Genomic DNA, 26,399 nt, shown 5'->3' on the forward strand with positions numbered 1-26,399 from the left:
TGTTTGTTGGAATATTTTTAATCACAGTTTCAATTTCATTACTTGTGATTGGTCTGTTCATATTTTCTATTTCTTCCTGGTTCAGTCTTGGAAGGTTATACCTTTCTAAGAATCTGTCCATTTATTCCAGGTTGTCCATTTTATTGGCATAAAGCTGCTTGTAGTAGTCTCTTAGGATGCTTTGTATTTCTGTGGTGTCTATTGTAACTTGTCCTTTTTCATTTCTAATTTTATTGATTTGAGTCCTCTCCCTCTTTTTCTTGATGAGTCTGGCTAATGGTTTATCAATTTTATTTATCTTCTCAAAGAACCAGCTTTTAGTTTTATTGATCTTTGCTATTGTTTTCTTTGTTTCTATTTCATTTATTTCTGCTCTGATCTTTATGATTTCTTTTCTTCTACTAACTTTGGGTTTTGTTTGTTCTTCTTTCTCTAGTTCCTTTAGATGTAAGGTTAGATTGTTTATTTGAGATTTTTCTTGTTTCTTGAGGTAGGCTTGTATTGTTATAAACTTCCCTCTTAGAACTGCTTTTGCTGCATCCCATAGGTTTTGGATTGTCGTGTTTTCATTTTCATTTGTCCCTAGGTATTTTTTGATTTCCTCTTTGATTTCTTCAGTGATCTCTCTGTTATTTAGTAATGTATTGTTTAGCTTCCATGTGTTTGTGTTTTTTACGTTTTTTTCCTTGTAATTGATTTAGAATCTCAGAGCGTTGTGGTCTGAAAAGATTCTTGATATGATTTCAATTTTCTTAAATTTCCTGAGGGTTGATTTGTGACCCAAGATGTGATCTATCCTGGAGAATGTTCCGTGTGCACTTGAGGAGAAAGTGTAATCTGCTGTTGTTGGATGGAATGTCCTATAAATATCAATTAAATCTCTCTGGTCTATTGTGTCATTTAAAGCTTGTGTTTCCTTAGTAATTTTCTGTTTGGATGATCTGTCCATTGGTGTAAGTGAGGTGTTAAAGTCCCCCACTATTATTGTGTTACTGTGATTTCCTCTTTTATAGCTGTTAGCAGTTGCCTTATGTATTGAGGTGCTCCTAAGTTGGGAGCATATATGTTTATAATTGTTGCACCTTCTTCTTGGATTGATCCCTTCATCATTATGTAGTGTCCTTCCTTGTCTCTTGTAACATTCTTCATTTTAAATTCTATTTTATCTGATATGAATATTGCTACCCAGCTTTCTTTTGATTTCCATTTGCATGGAATATCTTTTCCCATCCCCTCACTTTCAGTCTGTTTGTGTCCCTAGGTCTGAAGTGGGTCTCTTGTAGACAGCATATATATGGGTCTTGTTTTTGTATCCATTCAGTGAGCCTGTGTCTTTTGGTTGGAGCATTTAATCCATTCACGTTTAAGGTAATTACTGATATGTATGTTCCTGGTACCATTTTCTGAATTGTTTTGCATTTGTTTTTGTAGGTCCTTTTCTTTATATATATATATAATGTTCAATCTTTTAAAATATTTATTTATTTATTTATTTATTTATTTATGGCTGTGTTGGGTCTTTGTTTCTGTGCGAGGGCTTTCTCTAGTTGCGGCAAGCGGGGGCCACTCTTCATCGTGGTGCGTGGGCCTGTCACTATCGCGGCCTCTCTTGTTGCGGAGCACAGGCTCCAGACGCACAGGCTCAGTAATAGTGGCTCACGGGCCTAGTTGCTCCGCAGCATGTGGGATCTTCCCAGACCAGGGCTCAAACCCGTGTTCCGTGCATTGACAGGCAGATTCTCAACCACTGCGCCACCAGGGAAGCCCTGTAGGTCCTTTTCTTCTCTTGTGTTTCCCACTTAGAGAAGTTCCTTTAGCATTTGTTGTAGAGCTGGTTTGGTGGTGCTGAATTCTCTTAGCTTGTCTGTAATGCTTTTGATTTCTCTGTGTAACCTGAATGAGATCCTTGCTGGGTAGAGTAATCTTGGTTGTAGATTCTTCCCTTTCATCACTTTAAGCGTATCATGCCACTCTCTTCTGGCTTGTAGAGTTTCTGCTGAAAAATCAGCTGTTAACCTTATGGGAGTTCCCTTGTATGTTATTTGTTGTTTTTCCCTTGCTGCTTTCAATAATTTTTCTTTGTCTTTAATTTTTGCCAATTTGATTACTGTGTGTCTCAGTGTGTTTCTCCTTCGGTTTATCCTGTATGGGATTCTCTGCGCTTCCTGGACTTGGGTGGCTATTTCCTTTCCCATGTTAGGGAAGTTTTCAACTCTAATCTCTTAAAATGTTTTCTCGGGTCCTTTGTCTCTCTCTTCTCCTTCTGGGACCCCTATAATGCGAATGTTGGTGCATTTCATGTTGTCCCAGAGGTCTCTCAGGCTGTCTTAATTTCTTTTCATTTTTTTTCTTTATTCTGTTCCACAGCAGTGAATTCTACCATTCTGTCTTCCAGGTCACTTATCCGTCCTTCTGCCTCAGTTATTCTGCTATTGATTCCTTCTAGTGTAGTTTTCAGTTATTGTATTGCTCATCTCTGTTTGTTTGTTCTTTAATGCTTCTAGGTCTTTGTTAAACATTTCTTGCATCTTCTTGATCTTTGCCTCCATTCTTTTTCCGAGGTCCTGGATCATCTTCATTATCATTATTCTGAATTCTTTTTCTGGAAGGTTGCCTATCTCCACTTCGTTTAGTTTTTTTTCTGGGGTTTTATCTTGTTCCTTCATCTGGTACATAGTTCTCTGCCTTTTCATCTTGTCTGTCTTTCTGTGAATGTGGTTCTTGTTCCACAGGCTGCAGGATTGTAGTTCTTCTTGCTTCTGCTGTCTGCCCTCTGGTGGATGAGGCTATCTAAGGGGCTTTAGCAAGTTTCCATATGTTAAATCTTAATGCCCAATGTGATGGTACGTGGAGGGGGCATCTTCGAGATGTGATTAAGTCATGAGGGGGAATCCCTCAAGAACGGGATTAGTGCCCTCATAAAAGAGACCCCAGAGAAGTCGCTTGCCCCTCCTAACATGTGAGGACACAGTGAAATGACCAGAAAAGTATCACTCTAATCAGACACCAGACCTGGCATTATCTTGATCTTGGACTTCCCAGCCTCCAGACCATGAGAAATATATTTTTGTTGTTTATAAGCTACCCAGTCTATGTGTTTTTTTTTTTGTTATTGCAGCCTGAGTGGACCAAGACAGTGGGGAAGGCTTGGTGTCCTAAATTCAGTAGGGATATACTTACAGCCCAAAAGTTTGGGACAAAATCAAGCAGTTCCTTCACTGGCCAGAGTCCTCTCCTTGGCCGGGCCTCCCACCCTCCCCAAATCCGCGTGCGTGTGGGTCACCGAGAACCTTCCCTGGCACATGGAAGAGCCGCTCTTCACTCCTTCTACAGGCTTTCCTTCTTGGAGCCCGCAAAATTCTACTTGTGAAAAGGAGACTCGAAGAGGAGGCAGAAGGAGGAAGCCAATGTTAACTTATGTTTACAACCTTCAGCACAGCCGAGACTTATCCCATTATGTCTTTGGAAGGAAAGACGGAGGAAAGAGACAGCAAAGGGAGTGGGAGAGGGAGAAGAAGGAGGAGCAAAGGTGGAGAAACCCTGTGTAGCAGTGGTTGTAAGTGCCACCCAGTCGCAGGTAGGCACAGCCTCTGGTCTAGGGACACTGCTTCCACCCCCATCTTCTTCTTCTTCTTTTGGTTTTATGGGAGTAGTTTTCAGCCTCAGCATAGATCCACTGCCTGACAGCCATGCTCAGGGAAACAGTACCTGCGGTCAAGGACGGGGACTCTTAGAGTATATGTGCTGGGTGTGCATGGACACCACGCTGTACAGATAAATGAAAGAAAAAGGGAATGATTTTTTTTAAGCAACAAAAATCCCAATAGAAATATTAAACTTAGAAGGTGAAATCTTTTTTGTGTTAGTTTTTCTTAAATATACAGTCCTTTGGAGTTGAAAGATGTGTATTTTATATATTGCCACTTAATTGGATAAAAAATAGTTAAATCAATTATTCTTAGGTGTCTTAGGTGAATGATTTGATGAAATGATAGAAAATGTGTAGTTCCTTATTTTTTAAATTTCTGAAACATTTAATTGAAGTATATGTGGTTTACAGTGTTTTGTTAATTTCTGCTATACAGCAGAGCGACTCCGTTAGAAATATATATATATATTCTTATTTTCATTGGATGGGAAATGGTTAAATTTCACAATCAAAGCTTGAGTTCCATTTCCGAGGAGGTGATCTGAAGCTTCCAGGCAGTGAAGGGGGTGTCCACGCTCCCCCCACTGGAGGACAGAGCTTACTCTGGACATGTAACTTGCACTGGGGTTGATTTAGAGAGAGGTTTGGTGCACCGAGGAAGGGGTTTAGCTCTGAGCCTCCTCCTGTTTGTGTAGCCTGCAGGGATTAACTCCTGGTTGGGTCTGAGCCAGAGAGATAAATGACACAGGCCTTGTGTGCTCACATTCAGAGAGAGCTCTTGCCAAAATGGGACAAGGCGGGATTGTGGTCAAGAGAGTTCAGGACATCTTAATATAGCAGGATGATCCCATCTGTTCTCTGGGCTTTATGGGGAGCGCTGAACTGAGCCTCCAGGGACTGGAGCACATCCCCACAGTATAATATGCAAGTGACAGAAGACTAGGGAAGTCAAGACACTTGGGAACAATGGTGGGTGGGTCCTTCCTTTTTTTTTAAACACAGATTCTTTTTTTCAACGATCTTATGAATACAAGGGAAATAAATCCACAAAAGGGTGGGGAGAAAGTGCTACATTTTATTAAAGTGGTTTTCCAACTTCAGATCCTGAGTTTTCCAAAGCAGGAAGAGTTAGATTGAAGGTCGGGAAGACCTCCCGAATTGCACATGTCCTTCACAGTATTGCTCAACGAGAGAGAGCTGACTTCAGGGAACACACCTGCGTAAAGCCTTTTACCAGGAAAGCCGGGACAACACCTTTCAACTACTTTGCATCCCTGTCCAATCCTGGTGTTAACTGGTCAGCCTTATAAAGCCAGGTCAGTTGGTAGAGGGACATTCACCTTGTGCAGGGGTTGGGTTCTAAAGGTAACACTTAAGGCAAAAAGTAAGCACATTTAGGGAGTTCCCTGGCAGTCCAGTGGTTAGGACTTGGTGCTTTCACTGCCGTAGCTCGGGTTCAATCCCTGGTCGGGGAACTAAGATCCCGCGAGACACGCGGGAAAAAAAATTAAGCACATTTAAAATTGCCCTTGAAAATCTCTTAAGCTGCCCATGAAATAAAATAGATAATGTTATAAAGTTATATATATGTGTGTGTGTGTGTGTGTGTGTGTGTATATATATATATATATATATATATATATATATATATATATACTGCCTGATTTGAGTATATATAAATGTACAATGCACAACATTTAATGGAAAATGCATGCAAAATATGATTTTCCCATATTTTTGGTGCATGACTGAAAACTCACCTAGTTGAATGTATGGAACTTACCCGTAGCACCTTGCACCCAGCTCAGCCACCCTCTGCTATCTCCCACACAGACCGGCTGTTTGCATCCTGCCTGTGCTCGCCCAGTATCCAGCCCCTCCTGGCCCCAGTTCATAGTTCTGCAACTCCTCAGGACAGACACTTGGGCACTGTTGTCACTCTCCACCCAAGCAGGGATAGAGGTGGGCATGTCACAGAGGACAAAGCAATACGCTCTGTCCAGGAGTCAGCGATGCATTTCTGGGCACCAGGTGGCCACGTGCAATTATATGGGGTAGATCTTGTCCCTCTGCAGGCCCTCCGCCCACACCAGGGAAAGCAGTGACAACATTATAGTCTTTGTTTTAAGTGAGTTTTTAAAGGTTTTTATTGGTGGAAGGTAGATGACAAAAAGAATCACATAATTAAAATGGTATAGGTGTGAAACTGGCAGGGCTGGGTTTACGAAAAGGCAGACAAACCTGTCTCAAAATACTCAACCGTCAAAATGGCCACTGTCACACCAGAGGCCGAGGCCGCTTTCCTTAATGTCCCTGGATCCCAACACCTGTAATTCAGAACAAACCCAGGGCTTCCCTGGTGGCACAGTGATTAAGAAACCACCTGCCAATGCAGCGGACACAGGTTTGAGCCCTGGTCCGGGAAGACCCCACAACTAAGCCCGTGTGCCATAACTACTGAGCCTGCGCTCTAGAGCCCGCGAGCCACAACTACTGAGCCCACGTGCCACAACTGCTGAAGCCCTCGTGCCTAGAGCCTGTGCTCCGCAACAAGAGACGCCACTTCAATGAGACGCCCACGCGCCGCAACAAAGTGTAGCCCCCGCTCGCCACAACTAGAGAAAGCCCGTGCACAGCAATGAAGACCCAACGCAGCCAAAATAAATAAATTTTCTTTTTTTGAAAAAAGAACAAACCCAACAGGGAACTATATTCAATACCTTGTAATAAGCTATAACAGAAAAGAATCAGAAAAAAAAGAATGTAGGTAGATACATGTATATGTATAACCAAATCACTGTGCTGTACACCTGAAACTAACACAATATATGAAAGCAACTATATTTCAATAAATTTAAAAAGAAAAGAATAAGTCCATAGGAGTTTCACCCATGTTATTTCCTGATATTTTAAAAAATAAATTTATTTTATTTATTTATTTTTGGCTGCGTTGGGTCTTCATTGCTGCGTGCGGGCTTTCTCTAGTTGCGGCGAGCAGGGGCTACTCTTGGTTGCAATGCGCAGGCTTCTCATTGTGGTGGCTTCTCTTGTTGTGGAGCATGGGCTCTAGGTGCACGGGCTTCAGTAGTTGTGGCATGCGGGCTTTGTTGCTCCATGGCATGTGAGATCTTCCTGGACCAGGGCTCGAACCCATGTCCCCTGCATTGGAAGGCAGATTCTTAACCACTGCACCACTAGGGAAACTCTATTTCCTGATATTTAAACAAAACAGATCTACTTTCATAACCCTTAAAACTAACTCCCTGTTAGAACCTGGGATGGTAACAGGGCCTTTCTGGTATTGTCTGTAAAGTCAAAAACATGGCTGACACTTCCTATCTTTTCTTTTTCATTTTGGTCAAAGCGGTCACCATCCAACTCACATATTTATAACGTGGCCCCGTGATAAGGAGAAACTGCTCACTTATCTCTGGGTCCGATGACAGAAAGAGTATCAGAAAAAAGGCACTACAATCCCTCAACCACAAGGCAATGCAGAGGAAAATTGCACTTTAATCTGTGGTGGAACCGGTTCTGTCTTCCGTTAAACCCGCAGCCCCGCCTTAGTACAGAGTTGAGCTGGTTATGTATGGTGGCTCACTGGGAAAGTGCATTTTATGATCTTGTCAGAAGAAATGGTTTCACTGGGATCATTTTAAGCCAATGATTTTATACCTACCTCTTCCTTAATATCTAGGACATTAACTTATTAACCATTCTAGAGTCAAAGCAAATGCATTTTAAATACCTAAAACAAATGCCAGGAAACTATGGGGATGGGAGAATAGATTTTCCATCGGCATTTAGTGTTTTCCGTATCGGGGGGGTCAATCTCAGCAGATTTAGTAGCCAGGGGCTCCATCCTTTCCTACTTCTCACGTGGAGACTTCATTTTGTTCCCCAGAAGGGAGAGTGAGCGTGTGGGATGCAAGTCAGGCTGATTATTGCAAAACCAGGCTCATGTCTATTGGGTGAGGTCCTGGCACCCAGCCTGTGTGACGCCATTGAAGCCCTGTCCCCTCCACGCAGCTCTGCTGGCCAGTGCTGGGCGGGGCTAGGTGGGCAGCAGCCTGGGGCACAGCAGCCTGGTAGGAAGCCATGTGAAAGAGGGGTTTCTGAGAGAGAGAGAGAGAGAGAGAGAGAGAGAGAGAGAGTGTGTGTGTGTGTGTGTGTGTGTGTGTGTGTGTGTGAAGGCAGTTGTGGATCCCCAGTAATCCTTTTATTGTGCCAGGCGATCCTTTCCAGCCTTCTTGGCAATGTCTAGTCCTGGTGACACTTAGGGACACTTCATCCTTCATTTGCTTCCGTAGACCCTGCCCTTCCGGGGGTCCTGCTGCTTCTCTGGCCACTCCATCTTTGTCATATTTCCCAGTTTCTCCTTCTCTGCCCATCGTTTTAAGGTTTTGTTCCTTTTGGGATTCTGTCCCCAGCTACCTTTTCTTGTCATGCTACATGGCTGGCATACTAGGTAGAATGATGGCCCCAAAGATAGCCACACCCTGGTCCCCAGAATCTGTGAATATGTGATGTTACAAAGGGCTTTGCACACATGATTGAGGTTAAGGATCTTGAGGAAGGAGAGTGTCCTGGATTATAAAGAGGGGCCCAATCTAATCATAAGCTCCTTTGAAAGCAGAGACTCTCTCGGCTGGAAGCAGAGGAGAGATGAGGCAGAAGGGGAGGTGGAGAAACCTGAGGCAGGAAATGACCTGACGTGGGACTGCTGGCTTTGAGGCTGGAAGGAGGGGGTCATGAGCTGGGGAACGTGGGCAGCCTCTAGAAGCTGAGCCCCACTCCTGGCTGGATCTCTGTCCTCCGCCTCGTGAATTCCTGCCCCTCACGACCACCTTCTGTCGGGCAACTCCACTTGGATATCTTAAGCACAGATCCAGCTCTACATGTTGGAAAGTGAACTTAATTTTCCGTCCTCCCAAATCTTTTTTTCTGGTGTTGTCCATTGCCAGTTGGCCAAGCCAGAGCCCTGGCATCAGGCTGGTCCTTTTCTCTGGTTTTACGATTCGTGTAGTCTCACCTCTGCCGGGTCTTTGCTGTACTGTCACCGTCTCAAGGAGGTCTCCCCTGACCACCCTATTTACGATGGCAGCCCTTGCCTGATACACGTGTGGTCCCTTTTTCCTTATCAGCAGCTGCTGTATCATACTTACTTCTTTGCTTCTCTCCCCACTTGGAACATAAGCTCCACGTCTGTTCTATTTTATTCATTCTATTTAAGCAATAACCCAATAGTTCCCAAATAGCGGGCACTGCTTTAAGCATTTTTACAAATACCCACTTATTTCACACTACGTTTTCACTGTGGTGTTTCTAGCTTTGATGGTAGTGCCTAGCACCGAGTGCCTGCTTGGTGTGCGGTAGCTGAGTGAATGAATGAATGAATGGATTCAACCGAACACTAAGTCCTGTCAATTCTATTTTCTTAGTATCTTTGATATCAGCCCGCCTTTATCCATCCCACAAGCACTTTCTGGTTCCCAGCCTCTTGCATCTCAGCAGCACTATTCCATTGGTCCTCTTACATCTAATCCCACCCACCTACAATCCACTCTGTGCATTGCAGGCAATGTAATGGACCAGGAGCCCGGGCCCACGATGCTTCTTGGTAGACGCTCGAACGGCCTTTCTTGACATGCTTTCTCCATCTTCATTTCTCACCCTCCCCTCCTTCCTTACACTTCGGTCTTCAGTGGCCCCAACATCCAGTTTCCCAACTATGCCCTTTCTCTGCTTACTTCCAAGCCTTGGCATCTGGCTCCTTGCCCAGCTCACTCCTTGCTACCCGCCCTGCTCCCTGCCCATCCCTCCTATTTCTACTTGGCTACGCCCCTCCCCGTGACACCTCCGTGGTCTCCATCCGTCTCCACCACGTGAAGTGCTTGCCTTTCGCTCACCAGCTAGTCTGTCCCGGCCTCTCCCCATGTGCTGTAAAGAGCCCTTTACCTGTGCGACCCTCTTGCTAGTTCACCACGTTCTTGAGGCACTGGGCTGGAGAGCGGGGTCTCCTTCAGCACCTAGCACACCAGCTGGTACCCAGCAGGGGCTCACTAGGTACCCGCGAGCCTGTGAATTGGCTTCTTGAGGCTGCGTGAGCCCAGGCCAGGCGCCCTCGCCAGCCAAAGGGCCACTCGCTCAGCTGGGATTGACTTGCAGGCGCAATTCTAGGTGTAAATGCATTTTCACCGTTCTGCCTTAGGACTCAGTTTTTGAAAATTAGATTTTGAATGTCCCATCCGCCTCACTCGCATCGTCTGCTTCTAGACGGCGCATAATTTAAAATGAAAGGCATAGAAAATTGGACTCATTTCGTTTACTCTATTTGAAACCCATGTTAGGCTATTTTTAAATTCTCATGGATCTTGTGCTCTTCAGGGTGTGCGTGGGAGGGAGGCCCTCAGAAGCTGTTAGAGGTGTTGTTGCACTTTGTTTTAGTACCTTTCATTTTCACACTTAGTTTTGCCCCAAATACAAAGACTGAAAATCAGAGTCAGTCTCAACATTTGCTGTATTACGTTCTCAACTGTGACAAGGGGCCGTGGCGGGCTTGGACCCTGAGTCCTGGAAGGAGTTTTGACCTTCTGTCTTCTGCTTCCCAGCCAACACGCTCCCGTTTCCACTGTGCCCACTGCAGACAGCGGGTGGGAGCAGATGAAGATGAGAGCATTAGCAGGGGGCCTGTGGCCCCGGTTTACAAACGCTGCTCTCTTAGGCATCCTTGTGAACAGGTTGGTGGTTGGGGGGCCCTTCTTCACCCACAGTCCTGAATCCCTGCTCTCGGGTTAGGAGTTGGTACCAAACCTTCCGATTTCACGTAGATTTCTAGCTGCGGCCGCTCTGCACACCTGGGGTGTGAGTTAGAGATTCCTTGCAGCCGGGCGGTGCTGCATGTTGACACTCAAGTCCAGTGTGTAAGGCACCAGTGTCTGCTAACGCCCGGCACACAGCCGGCTTTCCAGCTTTCCCCAGGGATGCCGAACGCCCAGCGCCTGTGCTCATAACCAGGATGTTTCCCCACGTGTCCTTCTCGGCTTTACAGGGCAAGAGTGGGACTCAGCAGCAAGGCCAGGAACATGAAATCAGACACACTTTGTAATAGAGTGAATACATAATCTAACTAACAAACACACAGCGGACTTCCCTGGTGGCGCAGTGGTTAAGAATCCGCCTGCCAGTGCAGGGGACACGGGTTCGAGCCCTCGTCTGGGAAGATCCCACATGTCACGGAGCAAGTAAGCCCATGTGCCACAGCTGCTGAGTCTGTGCTCTAGAGCCCGCGTGCTGCAACTACTGAGCCCGCGTGCCACAACTACTGAAGCCTGGCTGCCTAGAGCCCGTGCTCTGCAACAAGAGAAGCCATGACAACGAGAAGCCCGCGCACCACGACGAAGAGTAGCCCCTTCATGCAGCAACTAGAGAAAAGCCCGTGAGCAACAAGCAAGACCCAACACAGCCAAAAACACCAAAACCCAAAAACAAACACGTAGCGGGAACCCACTGTGGGGTGCTGTCCTCCTGAACTTGAATTCTAATGGGAGGGACAGAAAATGGAAAACAACATGTGAATGAACCCATAAATAAAATAATTACAAGAGAGAAGCTCTAAGGCCTACAGAGGCGATAGTCTGGGATCAGAAGGAAAAAAACCCAGGGGGAAGATAGCCCATGGCTGTAGGGGGAGCAGTGACATTTAGACTGAGGCTTAAAGGAAAAGAAAACCACCCCTGCAGGGAGTACAGGGGACGAGCACGCCAGGCGAGGACGAGGAAAGAGCCCGGTGTGCTGGTGAGGCCAGACGTGGGTGGAGGGGGTGAGTGGACACGATGCGGATAGAGCGCTATCCGGAGGGTTTGCAGGCGCCGCGGAGGGTTTGTGTTTTGTTGCAAGGGCAAAGAGAAGCCAACGCAACGTGTTAAGCCGCTTTTTGTGGGCTCTCTCTCCAGTGAGAAGGGCCCGTGTGAAGAGGGGGAGCTGGGGCCCAGTGCAGTGGCCTGGAGGAGGGAGAATGCGTGGTCTCCATCTGAGTTCTGCACTCAGCCTCCTCTGCCTTCCAGCTCTACTGCATGGACATGGAAAATGCAGTAGCCAGATGTGCCAAACCTTGGTTCGGGGCACCATGTTGGGGCCACAGAGGCACAGCCAGGGTGGGCGTTCCCAGCCCCCAACTCACTACCCCTGTGCTGAGCCCCCTGCACTGTCTCTGTGCAGATGCTGCCCCCAGGAAGGTGCCGGCTGGGCGTCTCATAACACACGTTCTTGCCCAGGCTCTGGGCGATCAAGGACTGCATTCCCCGTCGGCTGTCCTGATAAGGCTGAAATCCAGCTCTTTCACAATGTTGTGTTTGTGGCTGATAAGCCTATCTCTTTCTTTCCCCTTGTCCGTTACAGAATTAACTGCAATGTTGGTGAGAGCAGGCTTATCGCTAATACATGCGGGGCTGGGGCAGAGACACAGCGCGGGGCCGCAGATACTGTAGATCTAGATGTTTAAGTTGTGAGTCAGTCTGGTGAATGGCTAAACACAGCGTGTTCTATTGTCTTAACTTGAGGTTTAAAAGGTAGGTTTTATTATTATTCAGGTGTGGTGAGGCCAGCAGATCAGGAGACCTCTGCTATGGAGAAGACAGCTCCCAAGAGAAGGGGGCACACCATGTCACGGGAGGGCCACAGGGGGAAGCACCAGGGTCTGTTGGGAGGCAGAGGGAGGGGGAGATGCGGACAATAGCCTTTACTGTGGTTTCCCTGAGAAGGGATGGGCAGGGTCAGTCAGACTGGCTGGTTCGAATCATTTCAGGGCTCTGGGGCATCGGGGCTGTTCCTAGCTGTCTGGTACCTGGCCCTGGGTGATTAGGGCAGGGGGAGAGTGGCCTGGAGAGTGACAGAAGAGATAGTTGGGCGTGTCTGGTTTGCATATAAGAGGCTCGCTCTCAGGTGAGTTGTTTTCTGTCTCTAGGAACTGGCCAGCCCTGGGAGGGGCAGTCCCTCCAGTGTCAGCAAGGCTCAGGTGTCAAAGCATCTTAAAATGCAGAAAATAAAAAATATGATTAATACACTTGACAGATATAACTCTGATGGCTAGGAGACCAGGTGGGAGTTTGGAATTCTCGGATCCCTTGAATCCCGTGCTGGAAAGCAGAGGGGAGGGAGAGTTGGCCACAGCCCCCAGCCCCCCCGTCTTTGCCCACCTCTGTCATCTGCTCCCATGAGCTCCTCGCATACAAGCGTGTGGACAGCCCAGCTTGCGTGTCCTAGCTCTGGCCACTCCTCTGTGGTGAGGCTCGCCTGCACTGCCCTGACCTCCCTCCTGGAAGGAGAGGCGGCCTCCTCCAGACGCTGGGCATGTTGTGGGAACATGCAGGTGGCGCTCTTGCATGCGTCATGATACAATCTTGGATTCAAGAGTTTGGGAGGATGAGTTGCTTCAGGCAGAAGTAAGAGGCTTCACACAGGCTGTTTTCCTGTGAGATTTCATATTGCCTGGTCCTTTCTCACCTGGCATGTGTTTGTCCTGATGAAGCAGGTATGCAAAGATTCATATTTTTTCTCTGTTGATTTTTTTTTTTTTTTTTTTTTTTTTGCGTTACGCGGGCCTCTCACTGCTGTGGCCTCTCCCATTGCGGAGCACAGGCTCCGGACGCGCAGGCTCAGCGGCCATGGCTCACGGGCCCAGCCGCTCCGCAGCATGTGGGATCTTGCCGGACCGGGGCACAAACCCGTGTCCCCTGCATCGGCAGGCGGACTCTCAACCACTGCGCCACCAGGGAAGCCCTCTCTGTTGATTTTTAAAACCTATTTGTTTTGTCACCTATGCATCGTCTGAGTGTGGAAGGAGAGGACAGGCACGTGGGTTTGGCGTTTGGCCTCTGACAAAACTTGGCCTGTAAGCAAGATGTGCCCAGCCACGTGTGGCCCCATTGTCCTGGACGTGGGCACCCTGTGCACGTGTGTTCGGGGTGGAATCTCAGAGCCAACTGAAAACCCACTTCTTCTGCAAAAGGCTTGAGAAAATAAGGCAATAAACAAACTGTAGGTAGAGTCTTTCCAAAGCACACGTAGAAGACTTATCAGAATAATCATTACCTTTCACTGCATCTTAGAGTTTAAAGTCACAGGTACCTGGTCTTCTTGGGGTGTCTTACTGATATGCCTGGGTCCACCTGCCCTCACGGGGAGAGGCTGGGAGGCTGGGAGCTGGACCCTGGGGCTGGGTTAGCTGTGCTCATGCCTGGGGCTGAGTGACACGCACTGATTGGATGGGCACACTCCGCGCTGGGAGCCTCACGTGGAACCAGATTCCAAGTTTTCCACCTCAGGTGTAGTGCTGACCCCTGTCTGGCCCTTATCTAGGAAAAAAAAAAGCCAGTTCACTTTTGGACTTTGTCCCAGCCTGTAAGAGGTTGGGAACGTCTGTGTAGTCCATGTGTAAATGGATTTCATCTGGATTTGCCCTGTTTGGGTGCCCAGCAGGTCAGTACCTGCAGCAGGGATGGGCAGGATGCCGACGGTCTGTGATGCTGGTGGCCTTGTGAATGGCTTAGTGCCAAAGACGGGAGTTTGGGAATCTTCCCTCTTTATTTTATCCCTATCACACGCCCCCTCTCCTCTTCCACATGCGTTGCTTTGTTTGTACTAGAGACTGAAGTATAGCCCTGTATTCACATCCTTCTCAGCTCCAGGGAGCCCAAGTGGCCCCTCTCTCCTTTTCAGGCTGGGTTGCATTCGTGTGTCCTCCACTCTCCGGTAATTCCCTGCTTGATGACCTCAGTTACTCGGCATTCTGAGAATCTGTTCTGATTTCTGTCTCATCAGGCTGTCGACTCCTTGAGAACATACACGTGTCTTCCTCCCTGTGGCTTCCGTCAAGGCTGGCGCAGCCCTGGCCCCTGGGACCTGGTGCCTGAGGCGCTGGGCACCTTCTCTGGGCCCACGATCATGCCGGGCGCTAAGGGTTCAAAGGACATAACGTCCATGATTCCGGCAGAGAGGACAGCCGTGCCCGAAATGAGCTTGAAGGCTATAGGAAGGTGGGAAATGTGTGTAGGAGTCCGGAAAGGGAGAGAACACGTGGGAAGCAGGGAGCGTCTCGGTGGGCAGAAAGGTAGAAACATGTGAGGAGGATATTCCAGGAACAGTAGGAGGGTCTGTATTGGCCCAGGTCACCCTCCTGGAGGTGGAGGGGGCCTCAGGAGCTGTCAGGACTCCCTCCCCTTTGTCCCTCCTCTGCTGACCTCTGAGTGTCACCTTCATCCTCCCGCTGCGACAGAAGCCTGGCTGCGATGGCTGCAGCCCTTATTCTGGGCCCTGGAACGGGAAGGGCCTCTTCACTCAGTGCAGCGTTGGAAACTCCGGGACAGGGAGCTTGACTGTTCCCATCCGTGTGCCCTCAGTAGAGGGCAGACTGCTGAGAAGCGGGTGAGGGCAAGGACCTGCTAGCAGGGGGCTGGGTTGAGGACGATGGGCCCCCAGAGGGAAGGGTGTCGGGCAGGGAGCCCCTGTGCCGGAGGAGGGGGACGTGGGTGTGATTCACGTAAGTGGAGAGGTTGATGTTAAAATCTTCCCCTCTCCCTCCCCGGCGCCACCCTGCCACAACCTGCCAGGCGCAAGTTATGTCCCAAGACGGTGCAGCAGGGCATCAACCTGGGATACACCGTGTTGTCGGGATCTGATCAGCTTAACACAGGCCAGTCCTTGCCCTGGAGCACAATCTGAGTTTCCCTCTTCCAAGGGCAATAGCTCAGACAGACCGTCAGACTAGGATGGTTTTGTGTCAGATAGAGAGATTCCAGTTTCAGGCCTTTAATGGATGTAAAGCCTCTGCTTTAGAGGCAAAAGTAAATTCTTCCCTTCTGTGAAATGTGGATTTCCTTCAGTGAAATTCATAAGGTATGTTCCCTAACAATTGGGCAGCAGTATTGCACATTTGAAAAAACATAGACTCTGGAATAAAACCGAATGAGCCTTTATTTTTTATTTACTCCTGGAATGAACTTCCTTCAGCCTGTCTCCTTATCCTCAAAAGGGACTTAGGGAGTTACCATGAGAATTAGAGATAATTCTCATAATAACGTACACAACTGAAAGCATCACACCGGCAGCCAGTGTGAGCTCACTCTCCTTAGCTTTAGAAGATCCAGGTCGGGGCGAGGGATAAATTGGGAGTTTGGGATTGGCCTATACACACAACTATATATAAACTAGATAATCAACAAGGACCTACCATAGAGCACAGGGAACTCTGCTCAGTATTCTGTCATAACCTAAATGGGAAAAGAATCTGAGAAAGTATAACTGAAATCACTTTGCTGTGCACCTGAAACTAACACAACATCATAAATCAACCATACTCCAATATAAAATAAAAATTAAAAAAAAGATCAAGTGTGGATTTGGGCTTAAACTATTTTTAATACTAGTTGTTTAAGAAAATAGTGTTCCACTTTAAAAATAAAGTCCCCAATTCTATTCCTTGTCTGCCTTTTGAAAAGGACGAAGAGAAGTAAATCACGTGGGCATGTGTGAGGTGTGCGTGTCTTTGAGGGAAGGGAGGAGAGAGAATCACAGAACGTGAGTGTATAGTCTCAAATGGACAATCCCAGGCAAAACTAGCGAACAGACATTTTAAGCAACTTACAACATATTGTAAACGGGTCTCCAGGTCACAGCTCTTTCAAGGCTACGTGCTAGGAAGCAAGAAAGCAGACCGAAGGCCTGCCGTCAGCAGGGAAAGCTGGGAAGTCAGTGGGAGCGCGTAGCTGGTGAGGGTGTGTGAGTGAGGGGAGCTGTGGAGGGAGGCTGCGCGGAACTGACAGTGTTAGCTTTTTTCCGCCCAGCTTTCCATACCGTGTGCCCTTGGTTTTCTTTTTGTCATTGAATGGTGCTGATTTATAGGCTGTGTGCTTCAAGGGCACGGGGAGATTGCATGTAGAGGCAGGTTTGAACAGGGAAAGTGAGAATTACTGTATCAGATGATACCCAATTAACTGGTGATAAGCACAGCAGGTCAAATTGGAAGTGGAGCTATATCTGTTACGTAGAGCAAGCGCTCACTATCTAGTTAATGTTTTTAAACCTCGGGGAGCTTCCTTCCTCACTCTCCTCCCTTTCCTCCTGCCCACGATTTCTTCCCATCTAAGCAGGCATGGTTTCTACTGACATGAGTGTCCGGGCTAAGTCCCTGAGATGCACTCTGGGTTCAAGGGCGACAGGGCAGGGCTTCTCGCGGGGCAGCTGCGGCCAGACACTGTCACACAGCACAAAACGGTAGGAAGCAGTAGCATAAACATCAACACAGCCAAGAATAATTGCTTTTACTTTCTTCACGGACAACTGAATCATGTTAGGATATGCTCCACTTCTGAAAAGGCTTTCCCACTCTCTGCCTTTGAAGTTACCGTAACGGGACAGCCCCACTCACCTTGCCCAGAGGAGAAAATCTGGACGAATTGTGAATCTCTACTTCCACTTCCGAGAGTCGCCGTGACAGTGGTGATGGAGGCTTAGAGCCCGTGCCTTGGGACGTTTGGACCTGCCCGTCTCCTATAGCCCACCTCATCTTCCCTTGGTGTGGAATCATGTGCTACAGCGAGTAATCTACGTGTAAGCTTAGGGAAAAATGATTCAGAAATTATTGGGAAGGTAGAATGATATGGCGTTAAATGCCTGATATTCTAAAACGCAAATCTTGTTTTATGTGCCATTGATGTTTTGGATTACGCACGCCTCTTCCAGCTTCAGCCAGCGTGGAAAATCCTTTAAGATCTCTGCTCAGTCACTTCCGCTGGGACTCATGCTTTATCCCCTCAAGCTGGGCTGAATCTCCTTCCGCGATGCTCCCAGAGTGACCGCTGCTTTACGTTTCTAGCATTGGACAAACTCATTGCTTTTATTAGCTACCTATTTGTGTGACTGTCACCAAACCTGGTTTTCTCCAGGCTAAGGGCAGCATCACGTTCATGTCTGAAGCCGCAGGACCTAATGCAGAGCCTAGCACATGGTGGGCATTTCAGAAACATTAGATAGATGTAAGAATGAGAGTCAGATACAACCCCAAAGAGAAGCCTGCTCTTCGTTAGTGTTTATTAGCTCTGTAGGACCCATATCTGATCATTCTTCTTCTCTCTGCAAATCTTTTACCAACATCAGAGAGAACTGACAACACCACACGGAATGATGTCCTGCCGATGAGAAGTGAGTCCGTTGCTAATCTAGTGATGGTGTGTTCATTTGGTTCCAACCCCAGCGGATGTGCAGTGACAAGTCTAAAGCCCAGGAAGGGTTATATCCTGTTTAATTCAGGATCTCTCTCGAGAGTTCTATGTAAATGACCGCTACACATAGTGATGGCAGAAAAATGCTGTAAACAACTCTAGAGGCAAACAAAAATCTTGTAAAACCACATGAATTTGACATCTTATTATTGGGAGGAACGACCCAACCTGAATGTAAGCCTGGGAAAATTAGTAATTATTTTCTCATTGCAAACTACTTTGAAATCACCTTGGCCTATACAATATATATATAGATACACACACACGTATACGTATATGTACACACGTATATATGTGATATATGACACAAATATATTACACAATGGTAATGTATCTTATGCTGATATGTCAGCAGATAGATGATATAAATATATTACACAATGGTAATGTATCTTATGCTGATATGTCAGCAGATATATGATATAAATATATTATACAATGGTAATGTATCTTATGCTGATATGTCAGCAGATACATGATATAAATATATCACACAATGGTAATGTATTTTATGCTGCTATGTTAGCGGTATTCTTCCCCACAGTTTACATGCTGTTAGGTTTCCATTTGTTGGTGGCTGTTTTGTAATGGCCGGTGCTCCTTGTAACTTTGACTTTTTACAGCAGTCTTTGGCCTCTCCTGAATTGATTCTCTTTGAACACCTGCTTCATTTTGCTGGCGGCTGAAATTTCACACGTGTTTGTTCAGTGTGCATTTCCTCACTCCTGTTATTTAAAATTGAGGTTGTGTTCTCTAACAGTGGGGGCCCTGGGACTGTCCCTCACTAGCTGTGTGAGCTATAATGATCCTCACTGCCCCTTTGTTTTTCTAACTGCAAAATGGGGATGATAATAACTGCTTCATACGTACTATTATTGTGTGGCATTTAGAGCAGATGTTTTGAACAGTACCTGACGCGTAGGAAGTGCTCAATCAAATGTTAACTAGATTGATGTCATTAACTTGATATCAAGTATTTCTGCATATTGGGTTTCCAGTGTGACAGTCAAGATCCCTTTGGTAGCAGCAAGGGTTCAGGCTGGTATTTCCATCTTCAGTGTAAGATTTGAGTTGTGTAGCACCTCCTGTAACAGATTCTGCCGGACTTCAAGGTCACACAATTTTGTTCCATCCCACCTACTAAGACAATGCAACTGCAAGTCCATTTTTTCCATGTTGTTGGCCTACCTGGCTCTTCGTTAGTGCTGCTTTACTACTTCATCTCCTTGTGTGGTTTAATTACCCAGGTAAACAGAAGTCCTTCCGTTAACTCAAGCGGAAGAATAATACTTCAGATGTTCAAACGTTTCTCAGAATTCTAAAATTTCTCCTTTGTCTTTCACGTCTTCCTTCTGGAAGATTTCACTAATGGGTGTTCATCTTGTCTAAATCTACCTTTGAAATCTGCTGACTTATTTTCATAAAACGAGGTCAGACCTCACTTGGTACTGAGGTTATCTTAGAAAAACGTCAATAAAATGGCTAACGTTAGACAAAATTTGTGATTGATGCTAAACTGATGAGGTCCCTTCAGCTTCCATTTTCAAATTTGAGATCCTACTGTACCGATCTCATGACGCTGCCTTGTTAATTGAGGCGGGGCTGAACTTCTTTGGAATCACTGCTTCATTCAATCCGAAGGCAAGGCTGCCTGGGTGTCACTCATTCCCTGTACTATTATCATGACAAATACTGCTGTCCTTTTATTATGCAAACAAAGGAGCTCATGCAATGAAACCTAGTTAGACCTGCTTCTACTTAACATTCTCCTACCTTCCTAGTTTATCCTGAAAAGGCTATTGCTGGGTAGCTTGGTAATTTTTTTTTCTCATTAGACTCATAGGGTTACTTTTGGATCATCACTTATGATGAAGACTTACGGAAAATGTTGCTGTGCACTCCCAGGAGAAATCAATGTTAGCATCTGGCCCTACAGCGCTCTCTGGGCTCCTTGAGGCCGTATCTCTATTATACTTAAATAGTGCCTAGCGTAGTGTCTCGCATGAAGTGGGACCCAGGTTCCATTCCTGTAACGTTGATTTGTGTCTGTGCCATGCACTCCCATAAATGTTTTCGTAGTTTTGCTGTGTTTAATGATCAATCAGTTCTTGTTTAATTGGATTCATAAAACTATATGAAGTCCATTCTGATATTTTGGCCCGATTCTGGATATCAGATTCTCTTAGCATGTGGGGAGGAGGGGAAGTGTTCCTGCCTTTTCCACATCAAGATGCCCGGTGACCCCTGGTCTCCTTTTCCCTTTTGTACTCAGCTTCCCTCGGTACCATCCTTGGTTCTTGGAATCTTGCCTCACCACCACTGCCATTCCCTGGGTCCCTGCTCTAAGATGCTGGAGAAAGGAGGGAAGAAGAGGGCTGGTGGTAAGGGAAGAAAGGATGAGCTCTGTTCTCAGTCAGTGTCTCCTCTGTGGGCGTATCTCTTAGGAAGTTGCATAGCTCTTAGGAAGTTAAAAACCTAAACTCCCCATCTATGGTCTGGGTCTCTCTGGAAGGTTATGAGTCAACCCAGGAATATGTGAGCAAAGACTGGCCTGGGAGATGAGTCAGGATCCAGCGAAGGCAATCAACACAGCATCCTCTGCAGATGGCAGCCTCCGGGCCAGTGGGCAAGATGTTCCTTGTGGGTCTAGCAGGTTACTAACTGGAGCGTCAAGTGCTTAGATGACTCAAGTACTTGGTGTCCGATTTCTTAACAAAATCATTCATAGGGTGTACCTCTGGATTATTTTAAACACGAGAATATGGCTGTCTTGTCCTCAAGGGAGGTGCTGTGAATTTTTGTCCCTTGCATGAAAAGTGCTATCACAATATAATCATAGTTATATGGGATCACCAAGGGCTTCTTAAGTTACTCTCACTCCCTGCGTGATGACATCTCGTCTCCTTGCTTCAGTCGCCAGGGTCTTCTGAGTGTCCGTCTGCAGTCCAGAGCTTCTCTAGACTCATATATCCAACTCTATACTTGCCAGTCCTGCTGGATGTCTAATAAACCTAAATTTATCGTATCCAAAATTGGACTCTTTTTAAGTTTTTCGATTGCTTTTATTTTCTCCAGCTTTATTGAGGTATAATTGACAAATAGCGTTGTGAGATAAAGTGTACAACGTGATCGTGATGTGTGATATACATGGTGAAAGAGTTTCCCCTCATCAGGTTAATTAACACATCCATCACTTCACGTATTTATCTTTTTTTTTTTTTTTTTTTTTTGGCGGGGGGGACATCAGAGTTCTACTTTCTTAGCAAATTTCAATCCAAAATTAAAGTCCTGCTTGTCTCCCCAAACGGGTTTCGCCGCCATCTTCCCTTCTCGGTTGATGGCGACTCTGTTTTTATTTCAGGGCAAAAACCTTGTGGTCATTCTCGACGTGGCTCTTTTTCACACATGCACATGCAATCCGTCAGGAACTCCTGTTGTTTCTATTGTTTAACGTGTACCTAAAATCTGCCTCATATCGCCGCCTCTGCTGACGCCCTGGTCTCAGTCCCCATCACCTCACCTCCTCCTACAGTCTGGTCTCAACACAGCAGCCATGAGCCAATTGCTTGCCATTCTTATGCAGTGCTTTCCCATTTCACTCAGAACACCCCAAATCCCGAGATGGCTTTCCAGTTACTACAGCTATAGAACTACTTACCCCCACAACTTAATGACTTACAACCATTTATTATGTGCACAAATTCTGTGAGTCAGGGGTTTCGACAGAGAGTAGCAGGGATGGCTTGTCTCCCTTCCATGATGTCCGGGTCCCTCAGACTGAAAGGCCCAAATCATCTGAAAGCTCGCTCACTCACACGTCTGCACACACACACACACACACACACACACACTCACTCTGCATATCTGAGCACGCCCCTAGCACTGGGTCTTACCTTGTACCTTCTTCAGGATTTTATATGTGAAGAAATTTTTATATAGATGTTTTTCCTTTTTTTTTTTCCAAAACACTTTATACTTTTAAAAAAGCAATTCCTGGTGGCGTGTGCTCCCAACACTGCCTCCCACCTGTCCCCAGCCGCGTGCTGGGCTTCTGGGTCCACAGCCCCGCCCGGGGTCCAGTGGAGGCCCAGCAGCAGCCATGGCAGGATTGACTCTGCTGGGAGCGGCAGGGAGCCAGCCACCCTCTTCCTACCCTACCTCCCAGTAACTACTCTCTGCCCAGGGGCACCCAGTCCCTGGGACTCTGGACAGAGGGACAGATGGACGGAGGGAGCTGTCCCCAGGACCCCACCTCCTTCTCTGAGGGGATGCAGGGCATGGATCTGCAGGACCTTCCCTCTGCAGCTGGCGTTTCTCTCCTGCTCTGTGAGCCTGCTTAACTGAATAAAACGTTGCGGCCAAAAAAAAAAAAAAAAAATGCGGGCTGTAGGCTGAGCCCCTTGCCCCGGCGGCCGGGAGCCAGAACAGCTCCACACAGCCTCTCGTGTGGCTTGGGCTTCCCCACGGCATGGCGGCTGGGTTCCCGGGAGGAGGAGCCAGGCAGGAGCTGGACCCTAGCCTCAGAAGTTAAACAGCGTCCTTCCTGCTATGCGCAGCTGGGGGAACAGTCCTAGCCTGTTCAGATTCAAGGGGAGGGAAATAGGTTTCCCTGTTTGATGGACAGTGGCCAAGTTCTGGAAGAGCGTATGGGGCCAGCAATATTACTGTGGCCGTGTTTGGAAATAGAGTCTGCTGCAGTGGCCTGCGTGATTGGACCTGAGCTGTTTCTCTGCCCTCATCGCTTCTCCCCAGGGAACGTTCTGCTCTGGCCACATGTTGGTGAGACACTCAGGCAGACTCCTGCCCTGGCTGGCCGGTCTGCGTCTCTGCCCTTCCCGGCGTGCTGCTTACATGCTCTCCCCGCCGTCTCCATGCTTTTACTCAATGTCACCTTCTCAACGAAGCCTGCCCTGAGCACTCTGCAGCCCCACTCTGACCCCCTTCTCTTGATGTTGTGAAACAGCATGTCTGGTTGGGATATTCTGAGTTTGCAGTACTTATTCCAGGTGAACCAGTGAGATCTCTGCTCTGAAGGACCACATCCCCATGACTAAACCCCCATGCCGGCACACGACCTGACTCATAGTAGGAGCTGACAACACATACTTAACTGATTTATTTGGAGAAGAAACTTAGCACACCTTAACTTGTAGCTTAGGCAAGCACAGATCAATAAGAAATCAACTTCAACAGTTCCTTTCACTGTATGTATCTCTGTTTTAACTATCATCAATGAATTAACCAGAACTTTTGTTGTCATTTCCATCTAAATATTTGGTTTCTTTTCTTTTCTTTCTTTTTTTTTTAACAAAGAGAAAAGTACTAGATTTATTCAAGTATTCTGTCAACACTTGTTGAGAAACTAGTACAGACAAATGCTATTCAAAGTACTGGAGGTACAGCATTGAGTAAGACCGACAGCATCCCAGTTCTTACGGAGCTTACCTTGTAGTGGGAATAAATAGACAATAAAAAGCATATAAACAAACAAACAAAAAACAGGTAGTGGTAAATGTTTTGATGAAAACAAAACAGAGTGGTCTGAGAGTGTGGATTAAGAGTAGCTTAATTATTCTTGAAAATTAAGTACAATGCCTTATTAAATAACTTCATGTGACTCCAACTGAAGCAGAATAATCAGTTTAATCATAGCCTTTTAATAATAGTCTTACTGATTCATTGATAAGGTGTGTTTTCCCCCATCGGAAAGGTCATCCGTTTGGCTTTTGTATTCTTAGAGCAGTGTTTCCCAAAATGGGATCAATGAAGTACTGTAGTTCCTGGGAATATTTGGTTTCTTGATGAAGAATTTCAAGGTACTTTTTCCAGTTTCCAATACAGCCCCTGTCCCTCACCCCACGCATACATGTTGACCAACGTGGGGTCCTGAGTGTCCCCCAGGCGGACACTCAGGGCTGAGAGCCAGGCAGCATGCTTTCCATGTACCCCAACTTTTGGGTGTCCATGAGCCCTTCAGCACAAATTACCTTTGAGAATGAAGGTTGGAATAAAAAGAATGGTAAATATCACAATGGCCGTAATACCGGTGAGGACAGAAAGGGAACAACATCAATAGGTTACCGCCACCATCCTCCAGAGGCATCTCTGCCGGCCGCTCTTCTGGGGCTGGAAGTCACATCTCGTTCGGGGATCACCTGTAGACCAAGGCACTTTCACCCCTCACAGGAGGGGGAAACAGAGGGTGTCAGAGCTTGTCCCAAAGGTACCAGATCTCTTTTACATTAGCAAAGTGCCTCTTTGACCCATTGGGCCATAAGAGTCATCTATTCCTTCAGTGTTCGGTGGTTATGAGGCACTGGGTTTACCTCTAGCGGAAGCTGATCTCACAGCTTTGGGAGCTGAGTAGTTGATGTCAGCTCACTGGCTGCATCCGGTTCCTGTTTGTTTTTCAACGGAAGGGTCTGTAATCCTCAGCTAGCATTGGTGAGGTTCTCTGGTTAAACCACAGGATGGGGTGTTCTTCTCTCTCTCACTCTTTCCCAAACTCCCAAACTCCCAAGCCTTTGGCTACCAGGTGGGAAAGGTGAGGGGCACAGAGCACAACGGGATCCACGCCAGGCACCGGTTAAGCTGCCTTTGAAAACACGTAGTGAAAGGCATCATACCCTCGATCCCCGGCTCCAACTCTGGCAGTGCCTGGAGGCCTCAGACCCCTTCCAACGCATCCCTCCAGGCAAGCCGTCCAATGGATTCGAGTGTTTTCCAAACATAGGATGTTATCATTACTAGCGGCTCAACTGTGATCCTTCGGGTTTGGGCTTTTAGTTGAGCAGTTCTGGGTTTTGTTCAATCTCTGACTCCAGTTGCATCAATTTTGGATTTTTGTTTTGCAGAAACCAGTGTGAAGGTGAATACTATGAAGTACATGGAAATGCTTGAGGATAAACTGCACAGGTAGGGATGGTAACTTCTTCATTACAGACTCCATGGCACGTCTGGATTCTTTATTATATCAGAATTTGGTGAAAGCAAAGAAAAAGGCTAGCCAATTTCTACAATAAATTAACAAAGAAAAACACAAAAAAGGAGTCCTCTGAACCCTGTAACAGAAGAAGCAGGTGCCGTACAGACATCTCCCAGAGCTTTTCTCTTTTTATAAAAAGTAAGTAGATTAAGATGTTGAAAAGTGTCCGGGGAGATCACAAGATTGTTTTCATGTTTCCTAAGAAGAAGAAGAATCTTCCTTGGTATGTTAAATTCCAAATTCATGCCTTGGTCTGTCTTTCTCTTCTTTGAAATGTCTGAAGTGGATGTCATGGGTTTTGACCCAGCTTATCTACGTTTTAGAACAGTATAAGAATGCACATCTTAGATTCTGTTTTGAATCCTGAATCAAAACAAGGGTGAAAAATTCTTGTGCCTTTTTTTTTTAAACCCAATTAGGAATTCAGGTTTGAGAAACATTAGGGATGCTGCATCCCGTCAAGGTGTTTCTGGTTTTTGTGGATGTGTACTCGTGAAAATAAATCCCAGCCACCAGGATCTGTTCCTAATTAAGGAAAGTAGGAAAATGTACTATGTGCTTTGCTCCCTGGGACGCGTTTAGCTCTACGGAAAATGTTTTGCTACTACTTTGGAAATTGTTAAATAACTCTTTAAACAGGCTATGCCTTAAACCTTTGTCTGCCAGGGTAACGCCATCGGCTAAAATACCGCTTCTCCCTCAGCTGCCTACCTGAGCTCTGCTCTACGGGGCAGGTGAGGTGCTGCAGGGTTGATTCTAATGCTTGGAAAGCAAGTTCTTCCAACCACTGACTGGTATTGCCCTGAGCCCTGTGCCCTAGATGTGGGGAGGAACCTCAACGAAGGTGGCCTGGAGCAGGTATGGGGTGAGAGGGCTTGCAGGTAAGAGGTATCCTCTAAGGAAATGTCTCTCCTCCTTAGAAAGTAGGGCACTCAGCTGGGTCAGGTGCACTGCCCTGAGGCTGGTGTCCTCCTCTACCGCGTGTTCTGCCGGGGCAGGTTTCTGCACATCCCTCTTGATCTTAACTCTGCTTACCGTTTTTTAGCCGTAAGCATCCCACACGCCCTGCGTTCTGTTAGGTGAGTGGGTGGCAGGTTGGAGCTGTGAGACGTGCGTATAGGTAGAGAAGTTCCCCTTTAAATAGCAGCTCTATCACTTATCAGCTACCTAACCTCAGGTAAGCATTCACCTTCAATTTCTTGATCTGTAAAACAGAAGGGTGGGTACCTCCCTTCCAGGTGTGTGCCTTTTATTATCCGCTGTCTATAAAGCACCCTCATAGTCAGCTGTCAGCAAACCTTCGTCCCCTTCCCCTCCTGCTGCTTCTGATCTTTGCTGTCCTGATCGTCAGAGCTGGCTGAACAGTCATGCCCAGAACTCATCCTTTTCCCTCCAAGCCAGGCCCCTGTGCTGTGTATGCAGTCCAGGGAACGCCCCCACCCCCCACCTGTTGAGACCCTCCCACCTGGTTCCTGTGTGGAACCAG

General features: G+C 46.8%; 1 protein-coding gene across 2 annotated transcripts in view; it reads left to right on the plus strand.

Annotated features, from left to right (window-relative positions):
* The window catches only part of DISC1 (DISC1 scaffold protein), a 349,812-nt gene that overhangs the window by 251,368 nt on the left and 72,045 nt on the right, over positions 1-26,399 (plus strand). For both annotated transcript variants that reach the window (XM_060126363.1, XM_060126362.1), the window contains exon 10: positions 24,783-24,843. In XM_060126363.1, the coding sequence (XP_059982346.1) occupies positions 24,783-24,843 (61 nt within the window). The remainder of the gene's footprint in view (positions 1-24,782; positions 24,844-26,399) is intronic.

The sequence above is a fragment of the Lagenorhynchus albirostris genome, chromosome 16 (assembly GCF_949774975.1).
Source record: "Lagenorhynchus albirostris chromosome 16, mLagAlb1.1, whole genome shotgun sequence".
Taxonomy (NCBI): Eukaryota; Metazoa; Chordata; class Mammalia; order Artiodactyla; family Delphinidae; genus Lagenorhynchus; species Lagenorhynchus albirostris.